Here is a 25,775-nt window from a genome sequence, read left to right as displayed (position 1 = left end):
TTAAAACATACATGGTCAGAAATAAATCCAATGACAAATCAGTAATTTTTATATATTATAATAAATATAAAATATAAAATATAAATCAAAAGGCTAAAGCCTGATCTCGATCTCCGGCCGCTCCCATCTCCGATCCTTTCTTCCCCGTCTCTCTAAACAATTATTTCCTTTTTTAGAAAATAAAACTTTAGAAAAATATATACATTTCTTACTACACACTTCAAATCTTTCTTTCTTTTTTCTTTTAATACACATAAATTATTTATTATATTTATTTTTTATTTCTAAGGATTTTCTCTCTCTGGAAGGCTGTGAGCTAAGTAGAGAGGGAGAGACAGAGAGGAGAAGATTACAATGCTAGAATGGCTCAGTACAGGCAACAGTATCAATACAGTAATGGAACGACGTCAGATCATGTCGCCATTGGGGTTCGAGGCGGTGCTGGCAACAAGGCCGCTCGATGGCGCCGATCCGGACGCGCCGAAAGGAGCCGCCGAATCTCCATCGGCTCTCTCATCTTTGTTTTACCTCTCGTGTTTCTTGTAACTGTTCTCGTATACTATTACATCTCTGCTGATAGTAATGAGAATCGTAGAGGTCAGTCTTAAATATTTAATGCGAATTTTAGATTTTCGATCTTTCTTCTTTTTCTTTTTCTTTTTTCTTTTTTTGTAATTTCTCGTTTATTTGCTTTGGAAAATGGCATGCAAGTGAATTTCAGATTTCGGTTGCTACTGTCTATCAGCACGTTTTTATATATAGTTCCTCGTTTATAGATCATTGCCAATTGTTTTTAGGAATTGTTTGGATTCAGAGAAATGGAGAGAAAAGAGAGGAGTTTGAATGAGTTTAGGTCCCAAACGTAAGGATTATTTATGGCGAAAACAAATTAGATGTTTGGGTATTATGAAACTTGCATTGTTTAAAAAAAATGAGATTTTATCACACAACTTTTTCATGCCATTTGATGAATGTAAATTTGATTTGTTTCGGTTAAATGAGTGGAATAACTTTCCTTTTAGGGCTTAAGTTTTGACTTTTTTTCTTTCTTTCTTTTTGAGTTAATTGTGATAGAATGAATGTTTTTGAGTAATTACAATATTCCAAGCATGAATGATCGATATGATCTATTGCTGGGAGAAATTATTAACTAGATGTATGTTGCTGCAGAGTTAATTCGTTATCAACCCGAGGATGATGATTTGAAGGCTGATTCTGATTTCCTCACAAATGTCACACGAATGGAAAATTTTAAAATCCTTAACTTTGGCAATGGTTCTGTTGCACATGGCCGCGATTCACGATATTGGGATAGGGATGATAGGAGAAGGGATGATGATTACAATGAGGATGCGGTAGAACACAATATCATGGATTCTAGAGATAAGCCTCTTGATGGTGGCCATGTTCCCACGAAAGTGAAGAATAAGAAGGGGGCTTCCCTTGATTCTGATGGGGGCCTGGACCGTAGAGTTGGGTTGTACAATGAAGCTGGGCGCAATGAATTAAAGATGTATGAAGCTGAATACGAGGCATCTCTGAAGAACGGGGACAAATCAAAAAAAGAACTTGGAAATAGCCATCAGCTCTCTGACAGTAAGGATTTTGGAATTCATGATGAGATTGATGATGATGATGACCATTATAATGATGGCATTGATTCTAATGATAGTCGCAAGGAAGATTATGATGATTTTGGACATGACAAGGACTATATTTTAGATGAAGCAAAATCTCATGATAAAAATGTTAATGAGTCCTCTACTTCCTTTAATGCTAAAACTAACAATGAGCATGCTGTCAAAGAGGTAAAGGAAGAATCCTCTTTATCTAGGGAGGCCTCTCAAGATTTTGATGATGTAGATGCTGATTCTCATCATGCTGGTTCTCTTAGTCATAAATCTGGAAAAAACTTACGGTCAAGTCCAAAGAAAAAGCCAAGGCGCCGAAAATTTTCAGGTAATACTAAAATTTCTTTTAAGTTCATGTCAGATGTTCTTACACAATGTAGACTTGTCTGGCTGTGCAGATTAAATTCAGCATGATTTGAAGATAACAAACATTGCTTAGATCTTCGGTCTTAAATTTACAGTGTTTTTCCTTCCCTTATGGGTTAGAAGTAAATTTATGGTTTGGTAATAAAAGAACTAGGGAAGATTAGTATTGGGAGAACCTTGAGGATTAGGATTCATTTGGTGGGCTTGTATGCAAACCCTGTTTGCTTAAAAGGAATTAGAAGGAAAGAATGTGAATTTAATATGAAGAGCTTTAAAACATTAGAGATGGGAGATCAAGAACTGAAATTCTTGATGGCTTTATGTGAAAAAAAAATTCATAGCTTTAAATTCTTGATAATGTGTCACCCATCTAAACAACAGCTTACTTTGTTAGATTTTGGTGTTAATTCTTAATAGTATGATAAAATCTTTTCCCTATTAAGCACCCTAATCAAATTATGAAAGGAGATTGTAAAACTTATTCTCAAAGCATTCTAGGAAAGACTAAAACCCCAGTTTTCTGCTAACATGTATATTATGCATTTTGATACCAAAGCACTTTGAAGTTTACCTATAATTGCATGGAATGCATGAATATTATTGAGAGCTAATAAGAGGGGGGTGGGGGGAAGGGAGGGATGGGAAATTAAAAATGTAACTCTCTGCTGTATCATGCCAAAAGAACTCTCTGGAGCTTTAAATTCTTAGTAACATTTCACCTATTTGAAGAAGAGGAAATCTTGGCAAATTTGGCATCAAGGTAAACTTTCTGTAATTTAATTCCCAATAGTGTAGAAATATCATCTCTTTACCTCAGAAAGCACCAATCAGAAACAAAAAGATCATTCTTCAAAAGGCTATCCTAGTATCTAATCTAATTTTCACTGGTAAAGTACCATAGACATTATATTTGACGGTAAAACTTTGGAAGTAAAGAAAAACATTTAAGAGCATCCTTAGAAGTTTTACCTACTGTGATAAACTTCTTTTTTCGCTGCATTTCTTTTAATATTTCCTTATATTCTGATGTACCATAACGAAAGCTGTTTTAAGGCTTTATTCAAGGATTTCATTCATTGGCATGCCTGTAATGAGCCCCAATTGTTCTTTGCTTACTATTTGAGGTTTGAACTTTTCGCAAACACCTAATAGAGGTTGCATTGTACTCCCCTCCTACTGGTTTAATTAAGGAGTATAATGCCTTTCAGCACCTCTGTTTTCATAAATAACATTGTGCCCATGTTCTAAACCTCCTTTCTGACAATGGATATAATATCATTGTTAAGTGTTGTTATCCCACATTTAATAATTCTTGGGTTTCATGAAGTCTTATATTCAAGTTGGCCACTAAACCTATTGCCAATTGGTTTTAAGTTGGATGTAACATGGTATTTAGAACCCAGGTGGCGTTTGGTTTTTCCTGCCTATCCTATCTGAGGTTGATCCCTTGGGAGGTATTCCACATGTAGGCCCTTATTGAGCTACATGTGAGAGGGAGTGTTAAGTGGTGTTATCCCACATCTGTTAAGTCTAGGGTTTCCCATGGTCTTATTTAAGTTTTCATGGTTTTAGGTTGGATACTTAACAATCGTGAACTAGAACATTAAAATACCCATTAGAGCTTCATTCAAATTAATTTAGCTTAATTTGATTCTCTCTACCTTTTACCAATGTTCATCTTGTTGGAATGCTCTCATTTGGGGAATATTACTTCCATATCAAGTCTCTTTTCTTGTTATTTAGTACACTATGCAAAACTAGTACTATTAGTTCCTTCAAGGTAAAAACTCTTTCAAAGTAATTTCACTTTCCTAGGTTATCCTAAAGGAGATAAATTGAGTCAAGGATGAATGGTTCTTCTTGAATAACATTTTTCTTTTAATTCTTAGGTTCTTGTGAGATGAAATTAATGAATTCAACACACCTTGTGGAGCCTGTAGAAAGTCGGAAGTTTGCTCGATTTTCCTTACAGTATAAACAAATGGAAGAGAAGCCTGAAGGAGAAGACCAATGGGTACCTAGATTTGCCGGGCATCAGAATTTACAAGAACGTGAGGAATCTTTTTTCGCACGTGACCAAAAGATAAATTGTGGGTTTGTTAAAGGTCCACAAGGATATCCAAGCACTGGCTTTGATCTGGCAGAAGATGATGTGAATTATATCAGCAGGTGCCACATTGCTGTCATATCTTGCATTTTCGGAAATTCTGATCGCTTGAGGACACCTGCTGGCAAAATGGTATGAGGATAATCTTTTTCTGGCAGCACATGGTCTTAGTGTCCTTTGTGATTGTTTTTGAATTTTAAAAGATATGCACTTCTGTTTTTAGAAGTAGCTGTTCTTTTGTTTTCTTCTTTTTCTTCTTCTGCTGTTTGATAACCTGATAAGTTTTAGGTTCAAACGTTAATTAATAAGAGCCTTCGTGTTACCTGTTGACTACCTCACCATGCACATGCATGATGAGGAGGAATAAGTTGGTCCTTCTCCTTTCTTTACCCGTGTGTAGCATTACTTTAGTACTTTCCATTCCTCCTGCCCTGGTATCTCTTCTTTAGACCGTCTTAACACTTTGCTATCCTCTTCTTTTGGTTGTCACTGATTATCATCTTGCACATGATGTATTAAATTTGTGATTTTGTTGTAGAATTAGCAGTTTTCTTTTTTCCATTTTGCATGGCACTTTCCAGGTTTCATGAACGCCGGAGGCTGAATCAATTCACAAACTTTTTGATGGGAAAGGGAAAAAAGACGATTTCAAAAGCCAAAATAAAATGAAATAAATTCTATATGCATTCCACAGATTGATCACTTCGTCCAAAATTTTCTGAGTTTGGCAAAGATACCCCAAAAACATTGTTTGCTTCGTATGGTGGGTGAATGCAAGATTGTGTTCTGTGCACACCAGCCTTTCAAATCCCTATCCTCAGCCCAAGCCTTGAATGTGATGTTTGAGGTGACATGAATATGTTCTAGAGCTAAGAAATTAGGGAAAAAAGAAAAACAATGGCATGGTTTGACAAACAAAAAGCTTGCCCCTGTTGGGTTGAATGGCACGAAATCTAACTGGAGGAAGGAACTGCCACTTCTATTGGTCATCATTTGAATTTGTTAGACTACTCTGCATAGTGTGCTTCATACATGATATTATTACACTGTTCATTCTTTAATGGTTTATCATGCATTACCATTTTGTTTATCATTGAATTGCTGGAGTAATATGTGACTTGGATTATAACAATGGTTGAATCATTATTTCTCCTGATTTTAGGTTACTCGTTCGTCAAGGAAAAATGTCTGCTTTGTTATGTTTGTGGATGAAGCTACGATGCAAACACTTTATTCAGAAGGTCAAACACCTGATGGTGGTTTTATTGGTTTATGGAAGATAGTGGTTGTAAAGAATCTTCCTTACACTGATATGCGTAGGGTGGGAAAAATACCAAAACTGTTACCGCATCGACTATTTCCTTTTGCAAGGTTTGAACTGGATATTTGGAAATTTTTTGTTTCATAATGCATCTACTAGGTTTTATATGTTTCACATTTTATGATCATATTCAGGAATGAAGTTTTCTTAGTAGCAAATTGTTTATTATGATTATCCTTTTTCTGGATGATATTACTTAGACAGGCTTGACATTTGTTTCTTAACTCTTCTGATCTCAGGTACTCAATCTGGTTAGATAGCAAACTACGTCTACAGCGTGACCCCTTACAACTCCTGGATTACTTCTTGTGGCGAAAAGGTCATGAGTATGCCATTTCTAATCACTATGATCGTCATTGTGTCTGGGAAGAGGTTGCGCAAAATAAGAAGCTGAACAAGTATAATCATACAGTCATTGATGAGCAATTTGATTTCTATCAGGCTGATGGACTGAAAAGATTCGATGCTTCAGATCCTAACAAGCTTCTTCCTAGCAGTAAGAAAATTTCACACTCAAGCACCCTTAGATGTTTGGAGTTGCATGCATATACACAAATATACACCCGAGGATTTTTATTTATGTCAGTTAATGCTTCTACTTTGTTGTTTGAAATGCAGATGTGCCTGAAGGTTCATTTATTGTTAGAGCACACACCCCGATGTCAAATTTGTTTTCATGTCTTTGGTTCAATGAGGTTGAGCGGTTTACTCCCCGTGATCAGCTAAGTTTTGCATATACATACCAGAAATTGCGAAGAACAAATCCTGACAAACCCTTTTATCTGAACATGTTCAAGGTAAAGAAACTCTGACAAAAAGTGGCTGCAGCTTTTAAAATTAGACTACAATTCATGTAGGTCCTCATGTTGCCTCTCTGGTTTATTTGATTGCAGGATTGTGAGAGGAGAGCCGTAGCTAAGTTGTTTCGACATAGATCGGATGAGAAGCGATATATTCAGCAACGGGCAACATTGTAAAATGTATGTTGTATTATCAAACCTTTTCTGTTGAATATAAAAAGAATTATTTTTTGTACACTTTCCTTGGCCATGCTGGTTCATAAAGAAAGGATCAGAGTTGCATCGGTGGTGATGGTTGTTGACATAGAATGATGGACGTCGAGGGAACAAAGTTTGTCGAGCATGGTGGAGGTATCTTGGTTGGGGGGGAAAGTCCATTGGCTTTAATTTGCTAGAAAAATTCTGTTTTGCATAATTGTTATTTGTTCTTTTGTTCACATTGATTGCTTCGTCCATAGGTAAAAACGGAGGACCAATACTAATGTACTTCTTACAACTAAAATTTGTTGTATTATTGCTATTACTATTATCATCATTTTTTGAACCTTTCAATTGGCTATTGAAGTTTTATTTGACTGCTCAATTCAACCACAAGTATAAATGATTTTCCTAGCTGGTTACAAATAGGACCATTGCTACCATTCCAAATAATATAATTATTTTTTGGGTTGGGTAAATTATTCTCAATTATTAGTAAATTTCTTTTTAATTATTCAACTATAAAGAATTACAAAATGATCACTGAACTATTCAATTGTCTTTTTAATTACCAGTTGATTAACTTAAAATGGAAGCATTCAAAAATTGAGACAAGCAATTATTTTATAATTTTTATAGTTGAATGACTAAAAAAAATTACTAATAATTGAGTGATTAGTAGTGTAATTTATCCATATTTTTTATATTATATGTAGTACATGTTGATAAATCCTCCACTAAACCTTCACAAATTATCTAAATAAATAAGAAAAATAAAAATTGAGTTTAATTACTATCATGAAATCCTAGAGAAGCCGAGTATGAACACCATTGGTGATACGATGATCTGCTATAACATTCACCAACACCAATAATGCAAAAATGTTGTTATACTTATGCAGCTGTGAATAAATAAATTAGATGATGAACAAAGCAGCTCATCATTTTGTTACCTGCATACGAATTATATTATGCAAAAGTGTTCCTATTAAAGCAAAGCAGCTGTGGTATGAATAAATAAATGCAAAAGTCTTCTTCTTATTATGCCTCGTTCAAATGATATTAGAGCAGATACCAACTTTATTACTTTTATATAATGTGTTGATGAAGCAGACAAAGATCAATCTGCATACTTCGGGGCAATTTTTTATACTTAAGTTAGATGGAAGAAGATGATAAGCTTTTAGGGGAATAATCGGGATCTTAAGTTGCATGAGAGTGCGTAAAGGCTTGAGTTTTGTAAGGAGTGAGCATTCGATAAAATCGAGTGAAATGAAATTCTATTTTATTATTCTAATTCGATTTGAATTTTTTGTAGTCGACTTTGATGAATTTATTTGTGTTAAATTAAAAAGATTAAATATGTCAAAGTAAAACATTGGTAACAATAACAAATAAATTTGACACCATATTTATTTGAAAACTCTTTCCAAACAAAATAAGGAAAAATACTATAACTTCAATATGATAAATTTGATAATTTACTTGTTCAATGCCTCAAGTTTATCATTTTTGGGAAAAAATTATAATTCAACATTTTATATATATTTTTAATTTTTTATAATTTTATAAAGTTTTTATAACTATTTTGATTTTTTTATTTTTAAAGGAATCAATTTATTCATTTTAGAGATCATAGAGACTTAAGAAGCATTTAAACCAATTTATTATTTGAGTTGTAAAATTCAATTTCATTTAAACTCAAAAAATTATTTATTCAAATTGATTTACTCAAAATTTAATTTAATTTTCCTTTACCATTTCAAGTTGAATTCAATTTTATTCACCCAATTGAATTGGTGTCATTTTTATCTAGGCTGCTCTTGTATGTCATTTGTTACTCTTATCCATCAATCTTTAGCTGGTAATATTGTTTACTATAATCCACATAAGATGTAAAATTAAATATGTTGCCAAATATGTCTTTAAACATAAATTAAATCTACATTTAAGTAAAGTTTCTTTTTATTTGGTAAAAGATTAATTTTGGAGAACTGACGGTTATAGTGTCACTGATCATGTAACGATTGAGAGAGAGAGTGGACCACACCCAGTCGAGAGTAAAAAGACAATAATCGCCCTAGCAAAAAGGGTCACATTAGCATTGCTTTTTATTTATTAAAAAAATAATTTTAGAGAATTGCTAGTTATAGTGTCACTGATCACATAACGACTGAGAGAGAGTCTAGGCGACAGAGAGTCAAGAGTAAAAAGACCGTAATCACCCTAGCAAAAAGGGTCACGTTAAAGTTTCTTTTTATTTGTTAAAAAATTAATTTTGGAGAATTGACCGTTATAGTGTCACTGATCACGTAACGACTGAGAAATAGTCTGGGTGATAGAGAATCAAGAGTAAAAAGATCATAATCGCGCTAGCGAAAAAGGCCCATTAGAGTTTCTTTTTATTTATTAAAAAATTAATTTTGGAGAATTGATAGTTATAGTGTCACTACTCACGTAACGACTGAGAGAGAGAGAGATTGAGAGACAGAAAGTCGAGAGTAAAACGACCATAATTGCCCTAGCAAAAAGGGCCACATTAGAGTTTCTTTTTAGTTATTAGAAAATTAATTTTGGAGAATTGACAGTTATAGTATCAGTGATCACATAACGAATGAGAGAGAGACTAAGCAATAGACACTCGAGCGTAAAAAGACCATAATCACCCTAGCGAAAAGGGCTACATTACATCCCTTTCTTAGACTATTAACAATTACACATAAGCGATGCTACATGTCATTAGAAAGTTGTTGGCTTAGCTACCCATTGTGTAGCAATTAACCATTATCAAACTCTCTTCTCTTGGAACAAGTGATTTGCTTGAGCTTCATGCTTATTCTTTTAGCCTTAATTCTTCCTCTTATAATTAAATTGGTGAAGAGGTATACAAATTAGGCACAAGTACTTCAATCACTTCAATAGCACTAAAAGTATTATGGAGGATCTTGTATTGGAAGTTAGATTGTATTTTGGCTCGTCTAATAGGTAAATTAGTCCATGTATGTTAGATTAAAGAGCAAATTGGTCATCCTATTCAAAATTTTTACTGTTAAAAATTAGTTTTTATACGTCAACATAAGGTTCAGGTGACATGCCATACGTCACTGTCCGGTTATTGTGTTAGATACACTACTGTTTAACAGTACAAAGGAATGAAATTTTTCAAAGAAGATGATCGACTTGCTTTTTTATCTAACATACAGAGACTAGTTTGTCAATTTTCTGAGTAGAAGAGGTAAAATGCAATCTAGCTCCTCGTATAGGGTTGTACTTTTAGCCTTTAATAGCTTTTGTGATAATGCTTTAATAGCTTTTGTGATAATAGTACCATACTTAGTCGTGATGGAGCTTTTGTAAGAGTTAAGTGAGCATTATAGCAACCAGTGAAATATGATTTTGTAAAGTGTGTTACTTCTGAAATTAAGGTCACTATGATATATTTTTTAAGCATTTGTAGAGAGCTTGCCATGGGTTTGAGCAGTGTTGTTGGAATTGAATTTGAAGCATTTTTCAATATCAAGTGCTTGAATACAATGTATTGGCTAATGTATTGTTTTTACCATTATGGAAACAAAAAAAAAAAAAAAACCCCTCTATCTAAATGCTTGAGACTAATAACGTTAGTATTGCCCAACACCAAATCTACAAATTTATTTAGACTCAAATATCCGTAGTTATATACTCATACCGCAGATGAAGAAGACTCCTTTCCATTAACCTTATGCATCTCAAAAACCAATGGTGACTCCTCTTTTGGACCAACTTGGCTACTTTCATTCGACGACCTTTTGAAACCACTGCCCTTATTCTTCTTTCTTGCCTTCCGAGCCCATCCAACCAGCCCTTCCTGAATATGTTCCTCGAATATCGCCTTCTTGTACGAACTTCCCATCTGCATATTAACCAAAGCATGTCAAATTAAAATACAATGACTAAATCAAAAATTTGAGCATAGTAGAGGGAATAAAACCATAATTTCACAGTTCATAATGATGTGTTACCTGTGTGACAAATGCATATAGTGGCAGGGTACTATAACTGCAGACGAACTGAACAAAAACCCTGACAATGAACATATAAGATCACATAAATACTTGAAAACATCATTTGGCAACACATATAAGAAACCAAGTTTCTTTGTTATCTTCTTACCCAATAACTAGTCTGGGTATAATAAAACGAACTTGCCCCATCATGCATGAGTTGAAACCATACTGCACCTGTTACAAAAATGGAACAAGAAAGGTTGTTTACTTACTGACTATATGGAAAAAAATGGCATGTAACGTTGTTAGGGACATTGTGTTTTACCCATATCCAGGCGAAGAAGGCCATTTCGAATGAATTTTGGAAGAGGATGATGTGAATGAGGCGGAGGACGAGGCGCGGCCTATTGAACCAGAAATGGTTATCTGAAGGTTGAACCACCAATTCACCTGTCACCACCATGTGTCTCTCAGCTACCTCTTGAGCTAATTGTGTGATTATATGTTCCAACTTGGTGCCAACAGCAAGTAAAAGCTGCCAAAGGTTAAAAAGGGAACCATTGTCACGTATATGCTAACATGCCTGCCTAGCTTATTCAACATGTAAGTACTTCAACTTACAATGAAGGGAATGAATGCTATCCAAAAATACGTGTGCCAACCTGCGAAACCAAGTTCGATTTTAAGTCAATATTAGGAACTCAAGACGTGTGGCGAAAATACAAAGGAATTCAGCATCTTACCAACAAAATTCAGCAAGAGGAAAATGACTACAAATGCCCAAAGATACCAACTGCAATTAAGTAACTGTTAACGGTATGGTAGTATATAATAATATGTATGTTGATGAATAGAAACGTGACAAAACACCATTTTCACCAAAGGTATACATTGACATAAATGCTTATGATGCTAAGCATGTACATAACTTTAACTGCATAATGCATTCATGGAAGAACACCTTTCTCTAACACATAAGAAAACTGACCTTATCCCAACAACTTTCTTAAAATCGGCTTCGAGAGCACGCATCATGTAGTTGTGAAAGTTAAACTTTGGATTTCCCCTGCAGTGAGTCTAGATAAGAAATTTTCAGAAGTTAATCTAAGAGAGTTGAAGTAAAAATGGAATGAAGTAAGATTAATTCATTTTAACTTACCATGATGAAGCCTAGTCTTAATGTGATATAATCTGACTTGGTCACAGATCCATAGAATTGCTTGAAAAAAGAATACTGAAAGCAAAACAAAGCCATCAAAACTATGTTACTGGCTTATCAACAAATAAATAGAAAAGAAAAAAGATCTTGACTTACCACCCATCCCTGGATCTCAGAATTCTTTCCAATGCCCAAGAACCGACCCTTGATAAAATCATGTTCTTGGACCTGAGTGATCTTTGTTTTCACAACTGCAAAATCACATTTACATCATAAACTAGTCATAAAAGCTGAAGTTTGAAGAATCCCAATGCTGAATTGTTGATAAAGGATGTTAGCAGTTATTCATTACCTCCCTCAGGATCATCTTCCATATCCTTAGCATAATCTTCCCAATTTTTCCATTGATGGATCTAGATCATCATATATATCAGAAGGCAATTGAAAGCAGTAGTAGCATTATACATGGCAGAGAGAATGGAGGAAACATACCTTTGTGCTCCCAAAAACAATGGTTAGAGCACTGAAAGTGACATGTACAACAGCTAGCACGAAGATGAATATATGTAGATGATGCAATGCCGTAGTGGATAACAATGGAACTTTCCCCTGGATTCAAATTTCAACATATTTGCTGTTGAGTCATATACTCTTCTAAGACATGGTTTCAAGTTCCAAAACTGTTGCAGTATAGGGGTACCTTAGTAGTACAGTAGGCAGTGAAATCGGCAGGCTCGGCGAGAAGACGACGGCCATTACCATTGGGAAGAAAAGAGGAGAAAAGGGTCTGAAAGTGTTCTGTGGTTGCTTCTTTCTTTTCCTTACAAGGCAACCATTGATTAGCCAAATTCTCTGATATACAGATTTTGGCAATCCTGTCTTGAACCACTGTTAGTAGCAACGATATGAATCCCAGCAACATCAACTCTGCATCCACACCACAAATTTAATTTTACAGATTCACACAACACAACATATAATCCAACATGATGATATTAGAGACTATAAATTATACCTTCTTTGATCTTCTGCAAGGCCTCAAAGAGAGGTTTCTGATTCTTTTTCTTCAAATACTGAAAAACCAAAAAGAAAAAAAGCTCATTCAGACATTTCATCAACAAACACACACAGAATGCATAAAAACATTTCCAACATGTTACATGCCTTGCCAAAGAAATGGAGGATTCTTTCAGCAACAAGGGAAATGAGGACAATGACAGAGCAGACAACAGCCACCACCCATGTCGGGGTGTATTCTATGGTTGTTCCTCCTTCAGACATATTTCCCACCACCACTCAGTTTTTGTTTTTCTTCCCTTCTGTGTTGTTTTTGTATGTAAATGGAACGTGAAGACAATAATAATAGTAATAAAAGGAAAGAGAATGATTAGAGCTGAAATTCAAGCGAATGGAGATTATGATGAGTTGTTAAATTGCCATATATAAATTTGTATTAAAGCTTTATTAGTTTTGGAATGGAGTTGGTGCAATGCATGTTCAAACGCGTACTACGCGTATATTCTACAAAGACGATAAAATTAAGTATCCGTGACCAAGGAGCCGGCCTTAACCCCCAAGAATTTAGAGGAAACTAGTTTGTTTTTACCCCGTTTATATATTAATTCAAATCTATTATTTTAAAAAACTCCATTCACATAAGTATTATTCTCAATATAAAAGAAAGTAGATTTGAATACGCTGAATTAAATTTAAAATTACATTTAAAATTAACTTGAATAAATTAGAATTTTAAAAAATTAAATTGAAATAAATTAAAAATTAAAATGAAAATAATTCATGTTATATTTAAGCACAAATTTTAAACCCATTAATAAAGGATTTAGGTTTCTAAAATATATATTTTTATTAGATTCTATAACAACAAAATTATGGGGTAACAATTTTAGTTTTAAGAAATGTTTAATTAAAAAAGTTTTTTTTTCTCCAAATCGTTTGTTTATTTTTTGTTTTGATCGAAGGCAGTGTCAGTCTCCAGGTTGACTATACCAAATCTCTCTTTCTTTCTTTCTTTTGTTCATTCACTTTACATGTCTTCTCTCTTTTCAATTTGTAGATCTATTTTGTGGGTATCTTTATTTTCTTCACAAGTTGTGATGGACAGATGACAGCGCCGGTCGTTCGCTAAAACTCCACCGGCTACAAGTAGTTTTCTTGGAAAGTGAGTGGGAGTATTTCAGAATAATATATGATTTCACGAGTTGATTTGGACCCATGTTGTATGTTTTTTGTTTGTTTTTTCATTATTTAATAAGTTTTCAGTTTTAGAAGTTTTTATCTTCTCTTATAGCATGTTTTTTAGTCTTGCTTATTCATGTAACTTTAGTTTTGCAAGTGATTTTAGGGATGATTTTGTTTTCGCCCTCTCTAATTTGGTGAATGTTCGACTCTTTTGTCGATTTTTGCTCGCCACTTTAGACCATTCGGGGCTAATTTCCTTATCGTATTAAGTGCTTACAATCACTTCAGATATGTCCTGCTTGAGTTGTAACAAAGCCGATTATCAACGTGTCATGATGTTGTATTAATGTTGAGGCTAAAGCCTTTGTTGTGTTGATGGAGCTTATCTTTCACCATCTACGATAATTGTTTGTTTGCTTGTTTTTTTCTCTGAATTATATGGTTATATTCATTGAATAAATGAATGAATTTACTTAAAAAAAAATATGTCATCCACCATATACGATGAGTGATTTTTTTACACTCAATTGGATACTTGGACTTTCAAAATGCATAAACAAAATACTCAATCTTTTTCAAAAAAAGCTATTAAGCCCTTACTTCTTTTTTTTTTTTTCACTCAATTGAGTACTTAAACTTTTAAAATGCATAAAAAAGGCCCTCAAACTTAAAAAAAAAAATAAGCCCCTACTTTTTTCTTTTGTACTCAATTGGGTACTTGAACTTCAAAATGCATAAAAAAGACTCTCAAACTTTTTCAAAAAAAATTAATTAAGCCCCTACTTTTTTTTTACACCCAATTAGGTACTTGAACTGTCAAAATACATCAAAAAGACCCTTTGACCATTAAAGTTAGTTGCCCCTAATTTTTTTTCAGTTAAAGTCACCCCATGTCACAAACCACGGCGTGACACATGAAAAAAATTATAAAAAAATAAAAATCAATAAAAATATTAAATTTTAATAAAAATAAAAAAAATAAAAAATTTATTAAAAATTAGAAAAAATGATAAAAAATGTAAAAGATTTATAAAAAATTGTAAAATTTTATAAAAATCATAAAATGCATCAAAAATGCCCTTTAACCATTAACTTTAACTGTTGACCGTTAAAGTTAATGATCTCTGATTTTTTTTTTTTCAGTTAAAGCCATCATGTGTCATAACACAAGCATGACATTTGATTTAAAATGATAAAAATTAAAATCAATAAATGTTATAGAAATTACAAAATGCTTCTTTTGGTATGATAATTTTATAATTCTTTTATGAATTTTATATATTTTTATATTTTTTATTTTTTACGGCTTTATAAAATTTTATAATTTTTCTATATTTCTATATATTTTTATATTTTATAATTTTTAATAAATTTTAAATTTTTATTAAAATTTAATAAATTTTATAACTTTTATTGATTTTTATTTTTTATCATTTTTACTACATGTCACGCGGTGGCTTAACTGAAAAAATTAGAGGCAATTAACTTTAATGATCAAAGGGTCTTTTTAATGCAATTTGGCAATTCAAGTACCTAATTGAGTGCAAAAAAAAGGTATGGGCTTAATTGCTTTTTTTTAAAAAAAAGTTTGAGGGCCTTTTTTATGCATTTTGAAAGTTTAAGTATCGAATTGAGTGCAAAAAAGAAAATAAGGGCTTAATTGTTTTTTTGAAAAATTTTGAGACATTTTTGCACCCTTAAGCAAAAGATAATTTCAAATTAATCTAGTAGAGAAAGTTTTGAAAAATAAATTTTAGAAACAAAACATTTATTAATAATATAATTTGTTGTGTTAAAAAATCTTTATATTTATTATGTTAACAAACTTTTAAATTATTAATTTGAAGATTAATTAATTTTAATTTTAATTTTAATTTTTGAATATACTTGAATAAAGAAATTTATGGTTATATATATATATGTGAATTACTATTTTAAAATTAAGTTATAATTAAATCTTCAAGCAATCTTATATATTATGGAAATGATTAGATTTTAGGAATGAAATATATTTTTATATTTTGGAAACAACTATATATTATTAATAAAAATACCCTGATTTACTAATTTATGAAAATAAGTGTTTTCTTTTAAATATTAGAAAATCGTGAAATTTTGTACTTTTGGCCATGATTTGAACAACCCTATTGTTAATAAAAATATTAAATTTGTATTGACAGAATGAATACTTACATTTTAGGTAACCAAAAAATCAATAACTGCTTTCCTTATTTATGCATAATTCAAATCAATTAAATAAGATTATGATGCTTTAAAATGTAAACTATATATACATATATTATAAGTTTAATATGTTAAAAGTATGTTGTTTTTCTTTTGAAACCATACATTATTTTTTGTTATTACTTACAACAATTAAAGTTTTATTATCAATTTAATTTCTTATATGTAATAATTTAACTATCAAAGTGTGTAACTGTAACGCCTTTCTTTTCTTATTTCTGTTTTTTTGTAAGTTTTCAACAAATGTGTATTTGTTTCAATGGTTAAATGTTTTGAGGTGTGTATGAGGTCTTAAGTTTAAGTTTTACCTTTAGCAAATTTTAGTTATTTTTGAATCTAAGCTTTATCCTTGGTCAGCAGACTTCTATTTAATTGCCTGTAAACTCATATTAGAATGAGTTTGCTGGTTCAGGTGATAAGGGAGTGGTGTGTTGGAGGTCCTGTGTTCAAATCCCCACGTTAGCATGGGTAATTAATTTTTGCTCTGTTGTCGGAGGGAGTTTCGGTTGAACTGAAAGTCTGAGGATGTTGGATGTTAGTGGGTTGGTAGGAGAAAAAAGGGGGATTTGAGATAATTCTGTTTTATTTTTTTTTCAAAATTTTCTTATTTCCAGAAAAAAAAAAACTGAAATTCTTTCTCTTCTCCTCTCTGCCGAAATTCTGCTCTCCCTTTCTCACTTCGTTTCGATTTCTTTTCTGAATTCGTCTCGTTCTTTTTGTGCAACGTTTGACTACATTCGTTTGGTAAGTTTTGTATTGTTAGAATCTTAACGTTTTTCGGCTAAGTGTTTAACGAGAGGGTTTGTTTTGTTTCTCTTGATTTAGTCGAAGGTCAAGGATCAACTGTAGGCCTACCGTAGGGTCGGTAAGGACTAACCTAACCCCAAAGCTGTAGATTTGATAAGCTGATGATCTGTTCTGAGTATGATAATACCATGCATATCTGATTATTCTGATATCCGTACATAACATGTTGAGCATGTCTAATATGTTATTATGTATCTGTTCTGTGTATGATTGTGGGGTGGGTTTTGTATTGATGGAGGAATTGTTCTGTATAGCGTTCATCACTTATTATCTGGAAGCTTGGCTGCGCTATGTCTGATATGTGTCGTAATGGCACAACCTGGTTTGTAGGGATGGGTGTGTGTTTTTAACCCCACATGGTGTGTTGGGATGGTCAGAGATGGTGTGTAAAGGATGAGGGTAGGATTCTGATTTTCTGATTCTGATTACTGTATCTGTATCTGAAAGGGGCCTGAACCTGAATCTGTTTCTGTATCCGTTTTGGACGTGTATAGGATTCTGTTTGATTGCATGCTTAATTCTGCTGGGTTACACACTGAGTTTACGTAAACTCACATCTGCTTGTTTGTTTTGTCAAGTAATCCACAGACTTAGGCAGATCAGTGCGTCAAGAGACTCAGTGGTGATCACTCGTTCGTAAACTGTTTTCAGCTATTAATTTATGATTTTATATTAAATTTTGGATTCATTAAGAGTTTGTAAATTCTAAGACTCTCTGGACTGTTTGAGACTTTTTAAACTGTTGGCTTTGGATTTGTTTGTTAATGGTATGCATGCTTTGACAAAACATTTTATTGAAAATAACAGTTTTTACACAAACAAAGGTTTTCCTAAAAACGCGACTGCATTTCTAAAAACATAATGATTGTTTTCAGGCTTCTGCTGTAATACGATTTGGCAAATGAACTAATTAAATAATGTTTTCAGTAAAATTGGGAATGTATGTGAAGTATGAAATGTGAACAATTTGACGAGACAGCTCAGTTTTCAAAACCATTCTTTGTGACATCTCTGAATTCGTCCATAACGTCTAGGCCGAGTCTGGGGTGTTACAGTACGTAATCAATAATTCAAGCAAATGTTATGCAATTAAAAAAATCCAATATTTAGTATTTTTATTATTTTATTTTTCATTAAAAATAAATTAAAATTAAATACATAAAGATTAAATCATATATCATATAATAAAAAGAACAAAATTAAAATTAAAATCATAAAACATAAAATATTAATATTAATACCTAAATGAAATCTAATATTGCAATATTTTTATTGGTTTAAATATTTAGTATATATATTTTTGAAAGTTGATCAATGAGCAAAGAATGCAAATTCACAAAAAAAAATATTAAAATAATTGTGGGCACATGTAAAAATAAATTTTAGTTATTTATATAGGGATTAAAAGTAAAATCTAAGGCATGTCATATATTATTAATTTTATTTCTTACTCATAATATGAAGTCAAAGATATTTAAATTATGTTTAAAAATATTCATCAAAATAATTACTAATTTTTTTTATAACCATAATTTCTTCCTTATGTATAAGCAAATTTGAGGCTTTCAATATGGTAAATAATATTAGCATGTAATGCCTAAAATATTTATTGCAAAATTTAAAATATACATGTTTAATAACAATATTAATTTCATATTACATAGTTGACCTTAAATTTTTAATTGAAATTATAAAAGGTAATTTTAGAATTAGAATATATACACACGTTAACTTATTAGTGCCAAATGGCAATGTATGATTTATTACACAGTAGATTGTTTCCTAAATTGCAATTTTTAATAAGGGTGTTCATAATTCGGTTAAAATTGAATTAATCAATCGTATCAGTCTAATTCAGTTAATCAATCAATGCCCAAATTTAGTTCAATCGGAAGTCGGTTAATGATTTTTAAAATTTCAGTTATTGATTAATTCGGTTTGAAATCAATTAATTAACCAAATTAACTGAAATAAATAATATATATTATATATAAAATATTTTTTATATTAGTAATATATTTTTGAACTATTATTTTATAGTAATCGAAATAAATAATATATATTATATATAATATTTTTTGAACTATTAAAAAATAACATTAGTAATATATTTTTTATATGTTTTGTATTTATTTTAACCAAAAGACAAAAACATATAATTTTCGATTAACTGATCGAATTATTCAAAATATTTCAAGTATGGTTAATGTAAATTTTGATTCGGTTAACCGTTAAAGATTTTTACATTTCGAATAATTTGACTAATAGTAATTTGATTCGACTAATAACCGAACCAACCATTTGAACACCCCTAATTTTTATTATATATACTGCTCGTATTTGGAATTTTTACACAGTATTTTTTATATTTTTTTTAAGAGTTAATTTCACCATACATCGTTAAATTATAACATTGACTTTAAATTGGTCCTAAAACTTTAAAGTATTCTAATTACCTTCTAAACTATCGAGGCTATATCAATAAGGTCCCAAAACTTTAAAATATTCTATTATGAAAATCTTATGCAATATAATTTAAAATACAAATTTTAAAGAAAAATGAACTGTAAAAGTGAATTTTGTAAAAATATTGATTTAGAGGTTTTTGAAACTTTTACAAAAATTTATCCTTTACTCTCTATTTTTCAATTTTATTTTATTTTTAGTTTTAGGTTATGCAGTAACATTTTATTTTTCTTTAAAAATTTATTTTAAATTATGTCACATAAAATTTGACGAGTCATTTTAACGATTTGATTTATATAATTTTGATCATTTATAGATATAATTATAATATTTTAAAGTTTAAGATCAATTTAGAATGAGAATCATAATATGAGGATATCCAATGTAATTAACTCTTAATATTTCATTACATTGGATGCATTATAGAGGCGAAATCAGAAAAAAAATTAGGATAAAAATATAATGCCTTTATTAACTTAACTTTAGGAGTAAAGCCTCCTCTTACCCTTGGTGTTGTTGTTCCATTTAATCTTAATGAACGCTCCATTGTGAAATAAATTTTTTAAATTAATCCCTCAAAATATTCCTTCATAAATTACTCAAAAATATGGAAAAATATCTCTTTTATTCCAAGGTTTGACATAATAGTGGATTATTTGAGGACTGGATTGCAAACTAAAAATTGAATTCAACTAACTATCTTTTGAAATAAAAAATGGCATATATAAAATAAATTTTAATTGGTCCCAAAACCAAATGCCTATTGAGAAAATTCAATGTGAATGCTTCCGCGTTACGCTTGATGTGGGGTAGGCGAATCCCGGCAGTGATGATGCCGCCATCACCGCTCATTTTTGCTACTTCATTGTCAAACTCAAGTCAATGATTAATACCACCTAAATTCATATTTAATGAGTCAAAGAAATTACTTAAAAATCATTTTTTTAAGATTAATAATTTTATCTTAAGTCAATAAATTTTATTAAAAGAAATAATACAAATCAAAATTTGGTACGCGACAATAGTTGGCACTAATAAAACACAAAACATATAATAACAAGAAAAAGTGGATAGTCATATCATATGAATCAATCCAAATCAAATACACTCTCCTTTAAAGTCATAAAACTACATGGATGGCAGCAATATCAAAGACAACCATTCATATCAGTGGTACTAGCAACATAAGATTCAGCAATAGAAACTTCTCTCTTCAAGTGTTGCATCCCCAAAAATGTATAACACAACAAAGCAACACCAACATCAAAATGAGATTATAAAGATAGAAATAAACCATTTAAAATAGGGGTGAAGTCAAAAAATTCTTTTAAGGGGCCGAATGAATTTTTAATTTTTTTATAGTTTATATCTTTATAATTTGTAAAGGATTAAATTAAATTTTTATAATTTTAAGGGGTCAAAGTGTAATTTTACCTTTACTAATTTAAAATTTTTAAAAAAAGTTTAAGGGCCAAAATAATAATTTTACATTTTAGGGGGGTCGAGGCCTATGCTAGCCCCCTGGCTCCGCCCCTGATTTAAAACAAATCAGCAACTTAACATTTTTTACTCTCCTATCACTCCACATTAACATTTAGCTTCTGTTGTATTCAAATACGTTATACAATCATGGTGAACCATGCAGCAATAGGGTCGAATGACATAACTTACTCACTTCGTAATCATCAACTAGACACAAGATCTCACCAATTACGTTAATTAGTAAGCTTTGATATCAAATAAAAATACAAATGTTTAATTTATGTACTTATAACTACTAAAGCATAACACAAAAAAAGGGAAAAATAGAAGCATGAACACGAAGATTATTTACAATTTGATGTCACACCTACGTCGGCGGGGTTACTTAGAAAAAAATTCATTACTAAGCTTGGAGTGCGAATAATTATTTAGTGAAAATTCATTACAAAGAAATTCCAACAATCATTTGAAGAACATGTTAACTCATTGAAAACTCTGATAGTATTCTCTAACCAAAATTTAGCAATTTTCTGGATCGTCTTCAACCTTACCACGAAATTCTTCATCCTCATATTTGCAATTTTTATCAACAGAAGGCTTGTTTACACATGCTTGTTTCGTATTTTGCAAAATAGGGGGAATTGGTTGAGGTACAGGAGTAAGCGGAGGTCATTGAGTTATTAGATTAGATCGTATAAAGTCGGTAAACCATTCCGACATCATATCAAAGAAAGCTTTATGTGCCTCGCTCCTTCGTCCTCTAGAAATAGGCTCATTGTGAACTGTTCCCTAAATCAAAACTGGTATATTACTTTCAACTTCATCAAAATTAGCTTGATTATGATAAGAAAACATCTTTGATCTAAATCAATAACAAGATAAAAATTTTAAGTCAAGAGATATCACACTATCACAGGTTATATAATGGCATGTATTTCTAGACTCCATACTGTCTCCATCGTCGAATCAGGGTTACAAAGCATTACTATACAAATCAAAACTTTTAACTTCAAAACAGAAGCAATTATACAATTCAAATGTTAACATTTAATTATAGTAAGAATACATTTATGGGCCTTAAATCGAGCCTATGAGACTCTAACAATAGCTTGGAAACATTCAAGGATAAATTTAAAAAAAAATCAAATTTTGGAAAAGCTAGAAAATTTTGAAAATAAGGGTCATACGGCCATGTGACATAGCCCAGGCTGTGTGAACATTCGAAGTATGGAAACACGGTCGTGTCCTAGCCCATGTGTCCGCTCGTGTGGGTATTCGAAATAGGGTCACACGGTCGTGTCGTAGGTCGTGCCATTGGATTAAATCGTATAAAGTTGGTAAACCATTTTGACATCATATCAAAGAAAGCTTCATGTGCCTCCCTCCTTCATCCACTAGAAATAGGCTTATTGTGAATTGTTCCCTAAATCAAAGCTGGTATATTACTTTCAACTTCATCAAAATTAGTTTGATTATGATTAAAAAACATCTTTGATATAAATCAATAACAAGATAAAAATTAAGTCAAGAGACATCACACTATCACAGGTTATATTATGACATGTATTTTTAGACTCCATACTTACTATGTTTAGTCTGAGAATTGACTAAACTGTAACTCTGATACCACTAAATGTAACACCCCTAACCTGTCTCCATCGTCGGATCAGGGTTACAAAGTATTACCATACAAATCAAAACTTTTAAATTAAAAACAGAAGCAATTATGCAATTTAAATGTTAACATTTAATAATAGTAAGAATACATTTATGGGCCTTAAATCGAGCTTATGAGACTCTAAAAATAGCTTGGAAACATTCAAGGATCAATTTTTAAAAAAATATAAAATTTTGGAAAAACTAGAAAATTTTGAAAATAAGGGTCATACGGCCATGTAACATAGCCCAGGTTGTGTGAACATTCGAAGTATGGAAACACAGTCGTGTCCTAGCCCATGTGTTTTCCCATTTGGGTATTCGAAATAGGGTTACACGGTCGTGTCGTAGGTCGTGTGCCAAACCATATGCATATTTGAAATATGGTCACATATGCTCGTGTCGCAGGTCGTATCTCAAACTGTGTTACATACTGACTTGAAACACACGGCCATGTGGGGTGACCATGTGTGACACACGACCGTGTGACAGCCCGTGTCCCAGGCTGTGTGCTTCATAAGTTACCCCTAAAACAAGCAAAGTCAAGCACCAAAACTTGCACACCAAGACACACCATTCCCAAATGCATTCATATGTCTAAAACACATTCAAACACATTCCAAAACATGTCAAATCAACCATCATATAAACCTAACCAATATGCCATCCAAAAGGCACTACAATTCATGTCAAAATGAATCAAAACCAAACACTTTTCCAACACTTAACTAAATGGTATTTAAATTCACCAAAAGCAAAATATTCAACTAGCTAAATGCCATTCAATCATATAATCAATATCCACTTTCAAAAATCTACCATTCCAACTCAAACTAACACATTAAGTAGACATAATTAAAACTATTCAATATTTCATCTCATTTCATACATTTTTAAACAACTTATATATATAAATATATATACATCATCACAATCATCATCCAAAATACCTCAAGCATCTATAACTACACCATTTGTTCAAAGTACCAAAACGCATATACAAGTCTACCAAATATTACCAATTCAAATACCATACAAAAATGACATGGATAAGTTAACCAAAAAGATCCTAATACATGTCATTCATAACCAACTACAAAATGACCCAAACATCCACCAAGATAAGATGGATAGTGTGAACGCCCCCGACTTGACCTTTCAACCAAGCAAGCTTTTCGTGATCTACAAAGAAGCACAAATAACGTGAGCATGTAATGCTTAGTAAGTTCGAATAAATGAAGACATAACTGATAAGTCGTAATTTAAACATATTTTTTATCCCATGCTTAGCATATTTTTGGATAAATTATCATTAGATTTGTGGAATTCGATGCTCCTAATCCTTTAATTTCATGTTTTATACTTAGATGAGCATAGAAGAGTAAAAAGAGCGAGAAACGGGCCAAAAATGAAGAAAATAGGTCAACGTGGGAAATCAACATGGCCTGGACTTCCTCACATGGGTAGACTACACGTCCGTGTCTATTTAATAGATTGTAACACTGCCTAAGCCACACCACATGGCCGTGTCTATTTAGTAGACTCTAAACACGGCCTAAGCCACCTCCCACGGGCATGTCACACGGGCGTGTCCCTGTCGAGCCCAAGTTTAGTTCTATTCGGAAAAGGCCACATTTGAGGGTTTGGAAGCATCCAAAAGCCTATTTAAACATCCTAGAGGAGGCACTTAGGGACACAGTGAGCAGGAGGCGATGAATTACTCGAAGAAAACCGATTGATCCATCTCAGAAGCCGAATTCTCCTTCAAGACTGAAGATCTCCCTTCAATTTCCTTCAAGGATTTTTGGGTTTTCTTTATGTTTTGTTATCATTATTCTTCTGAGATGTTTTCTTTTACACATATGAACTAAATCCCCTAAATACCTAAGGGGGATGAAACCTAATACGGATCTTGTTATTATTTTCTGAATTATATGATAAATACTTGATTTGTTCTTAATTATGTGTTCTTAATTCTTGCTTTAATATTCCAGGATATTGATTCAAGTATTGATATGCTTATTCAGAGGAGCAAAAGTCCCTGTCTAAGAGTAGATCTAGCATAATTAAGCGGAGTTGATTGCACCCCTAGACATAGGGCGACGTAAATCTGTCGGATTAGGGTCAAACTTAATAAGAGAATCCATAAATCGAGTTAATACAACACTAGGGGTTTTAATTAGAAAGGGATTTCAATTAATCAACCTAGGGTTAGACATTGTTAGTCTCCAGAGAGATAATAATATAAATTAGGGATTTCTACAAATCAAGTCAAGTGAATAAATCGTCTAGTTCAGAGTCAAATAACAAGTGAAGTCTAGGTGGATTCTTCCTTGGGTATTGTCTAAATCAATCAGTTTTCCCAAAAGTATTTCCCCAATTTACGTCTTGTGCATTCTTAGTTTAGTTAATTAGTTTAGATAAAACAAATCCTCTTATTTTAGGCTAGATAATAAAAGAAGGTTAATACTAGTACATTTAGTTCATATGGGTTCGACATTCCGGTCTTACTATAAACTATACTATTGTTAGATAGGTGTGCTTACCTTTATCGTGATAATAGTTAGTTTTCAAGTACGATCAATCATAAATATAAAACTTATCACGAAACATCACATCAAGTTTTTTACGCCGTTACCGGGGAACTAATATATTAGGAACACTTAATTTTTATTACTTTAGCCATTTATTATTATTGCAATTTAAATTTATTTTTGTTTAAATTATTAAAATTTTCTTTTTTTTACTTCTGGAAGGTTTTTTATAGTTTATGACTAGAAGAAACCCGTCAGGACCTCTACTTTTTGATAGTGAGATCGAAAGCACAGCTCGCAGAAACCAAAGAGAAATAAGACAAAGCCTACGATACATAGAGGAAGGGTAAGAGGACGATAGTCAAACTACAACAGAGGGGATGGCTGAAAATCAGAATAATCAGCTACCTCCTGTGGTTGCCGCAGATCCAATAAATCAGAATCTGGCTCCTCGTACTATGTATGATTATGCTAAACCTAATTTAACAGAAACTGAATCGAGTATAGTTAGACCTGCTATTGCTGCAAATAATTTTAAACTGAAACCTAACACAATTCAAATGATACAATAGTTTATTCAATTTGATAGTTTGCAGGACGAGGATCCAAATGTTAATTTGGCAAATTTTTTGGAGTTTTGCGACACTTTTAAGATCAATGGTGTTTCTGATGATGCCATTCGCCTTTGGTTGTTTCCCTTTTCGTTGAGGAATAAGGATAAACAATGGTTGAACTCGTTACCACGAGGGTCAATCACTACTTGGGAACAAATGATCGAAAAATTTTTACTTAAATATTTTTCGCTGGCTAAAACGGCTA

The 25,775-nt window shown here is 32.0% G+C and overlaps 2 protein-coding genes across 2 annotated transcripts; one reads left to right on the top strand and one right to left on the bottom strand.

Moving 5' to 3' along the window:
• On the top strand, window positions 1-6,777 carry LOC108476427 (uncharacterized). The gene is made up of 7 exons (XM_017778647.2): window positions 1-597; window positions 1,171-1,959; window positions 3,887-4,236; window positions 5,267-5,475; window positions 5,665-5,921; window positions 6,044-6,222; window positions 6,319-6,777. The coding sequence occupies exons 1-7, from the start codon at window positions 363-365 to the stop codon at window positions 6,400-6,402; spliced, it is 2,103 nt and encodes a 700-aa protein (XP_017634136.1). The 5' UTR covers window positions 1-362; the 3' UTR covers window positions 6,403-6,777.
• A 3,129-nt stretch (window positions 6,778-9,906) lies between these two features.
• LOC108475496 (MLO-like protein 1) lies at window positions 9,907-13,119 on the bottom strand. The gene is made up of 14 exons (XM_017777468.2): window positions 12,733-13,119; window positions 12,584-12,641; window positions 12,269-12,495; window positions 12,061-12,177; window positions 11,921-11,981; window positions 11,725-11,819; window positions 11,569-11,643; window positions 11,398-11,486; window positions 11,153-11,202; window positions 11,031-11,071; window positions 10,735-10,944; window positions 10,576-10,643; window positions 10,425-10,485; window positions 9,907-10,315 (listed from the first exon to the last, which is right to left on the bottom strand). Exons 1-14 carry the CDS (start codon window positions 12,847-12,849, stop codon window positions 10,106-10,108), a joined length of 1,479 nt encoding a protein of 492 aa, XP_017632957.1. The 5' UTR covers window positions 12,850-13,119; the 3' UTR covers window positions 9,907-10,105.
• Window positions 13,120-25,775: the final 12,656 nt, after the last annotated feature.

Source organism: Gossypium arboreum, chromosome 3 (assembly GCF_025698485.1).
Source record: "Gossypium arboreum isolate Shixiya-1 chromosome 3, ASM2569848v2, whole genome shotgun sequence".
Lineage (NCBI taxonomy): Eukaryota > Viridiplantae > Streptophyta > Magnoliopsida > Malvales > Malvaceae > Gossypium > Gossypium arboreum.
This window is presented reverse-complemented; position numbering and strand designations above follow the sequence as displayed.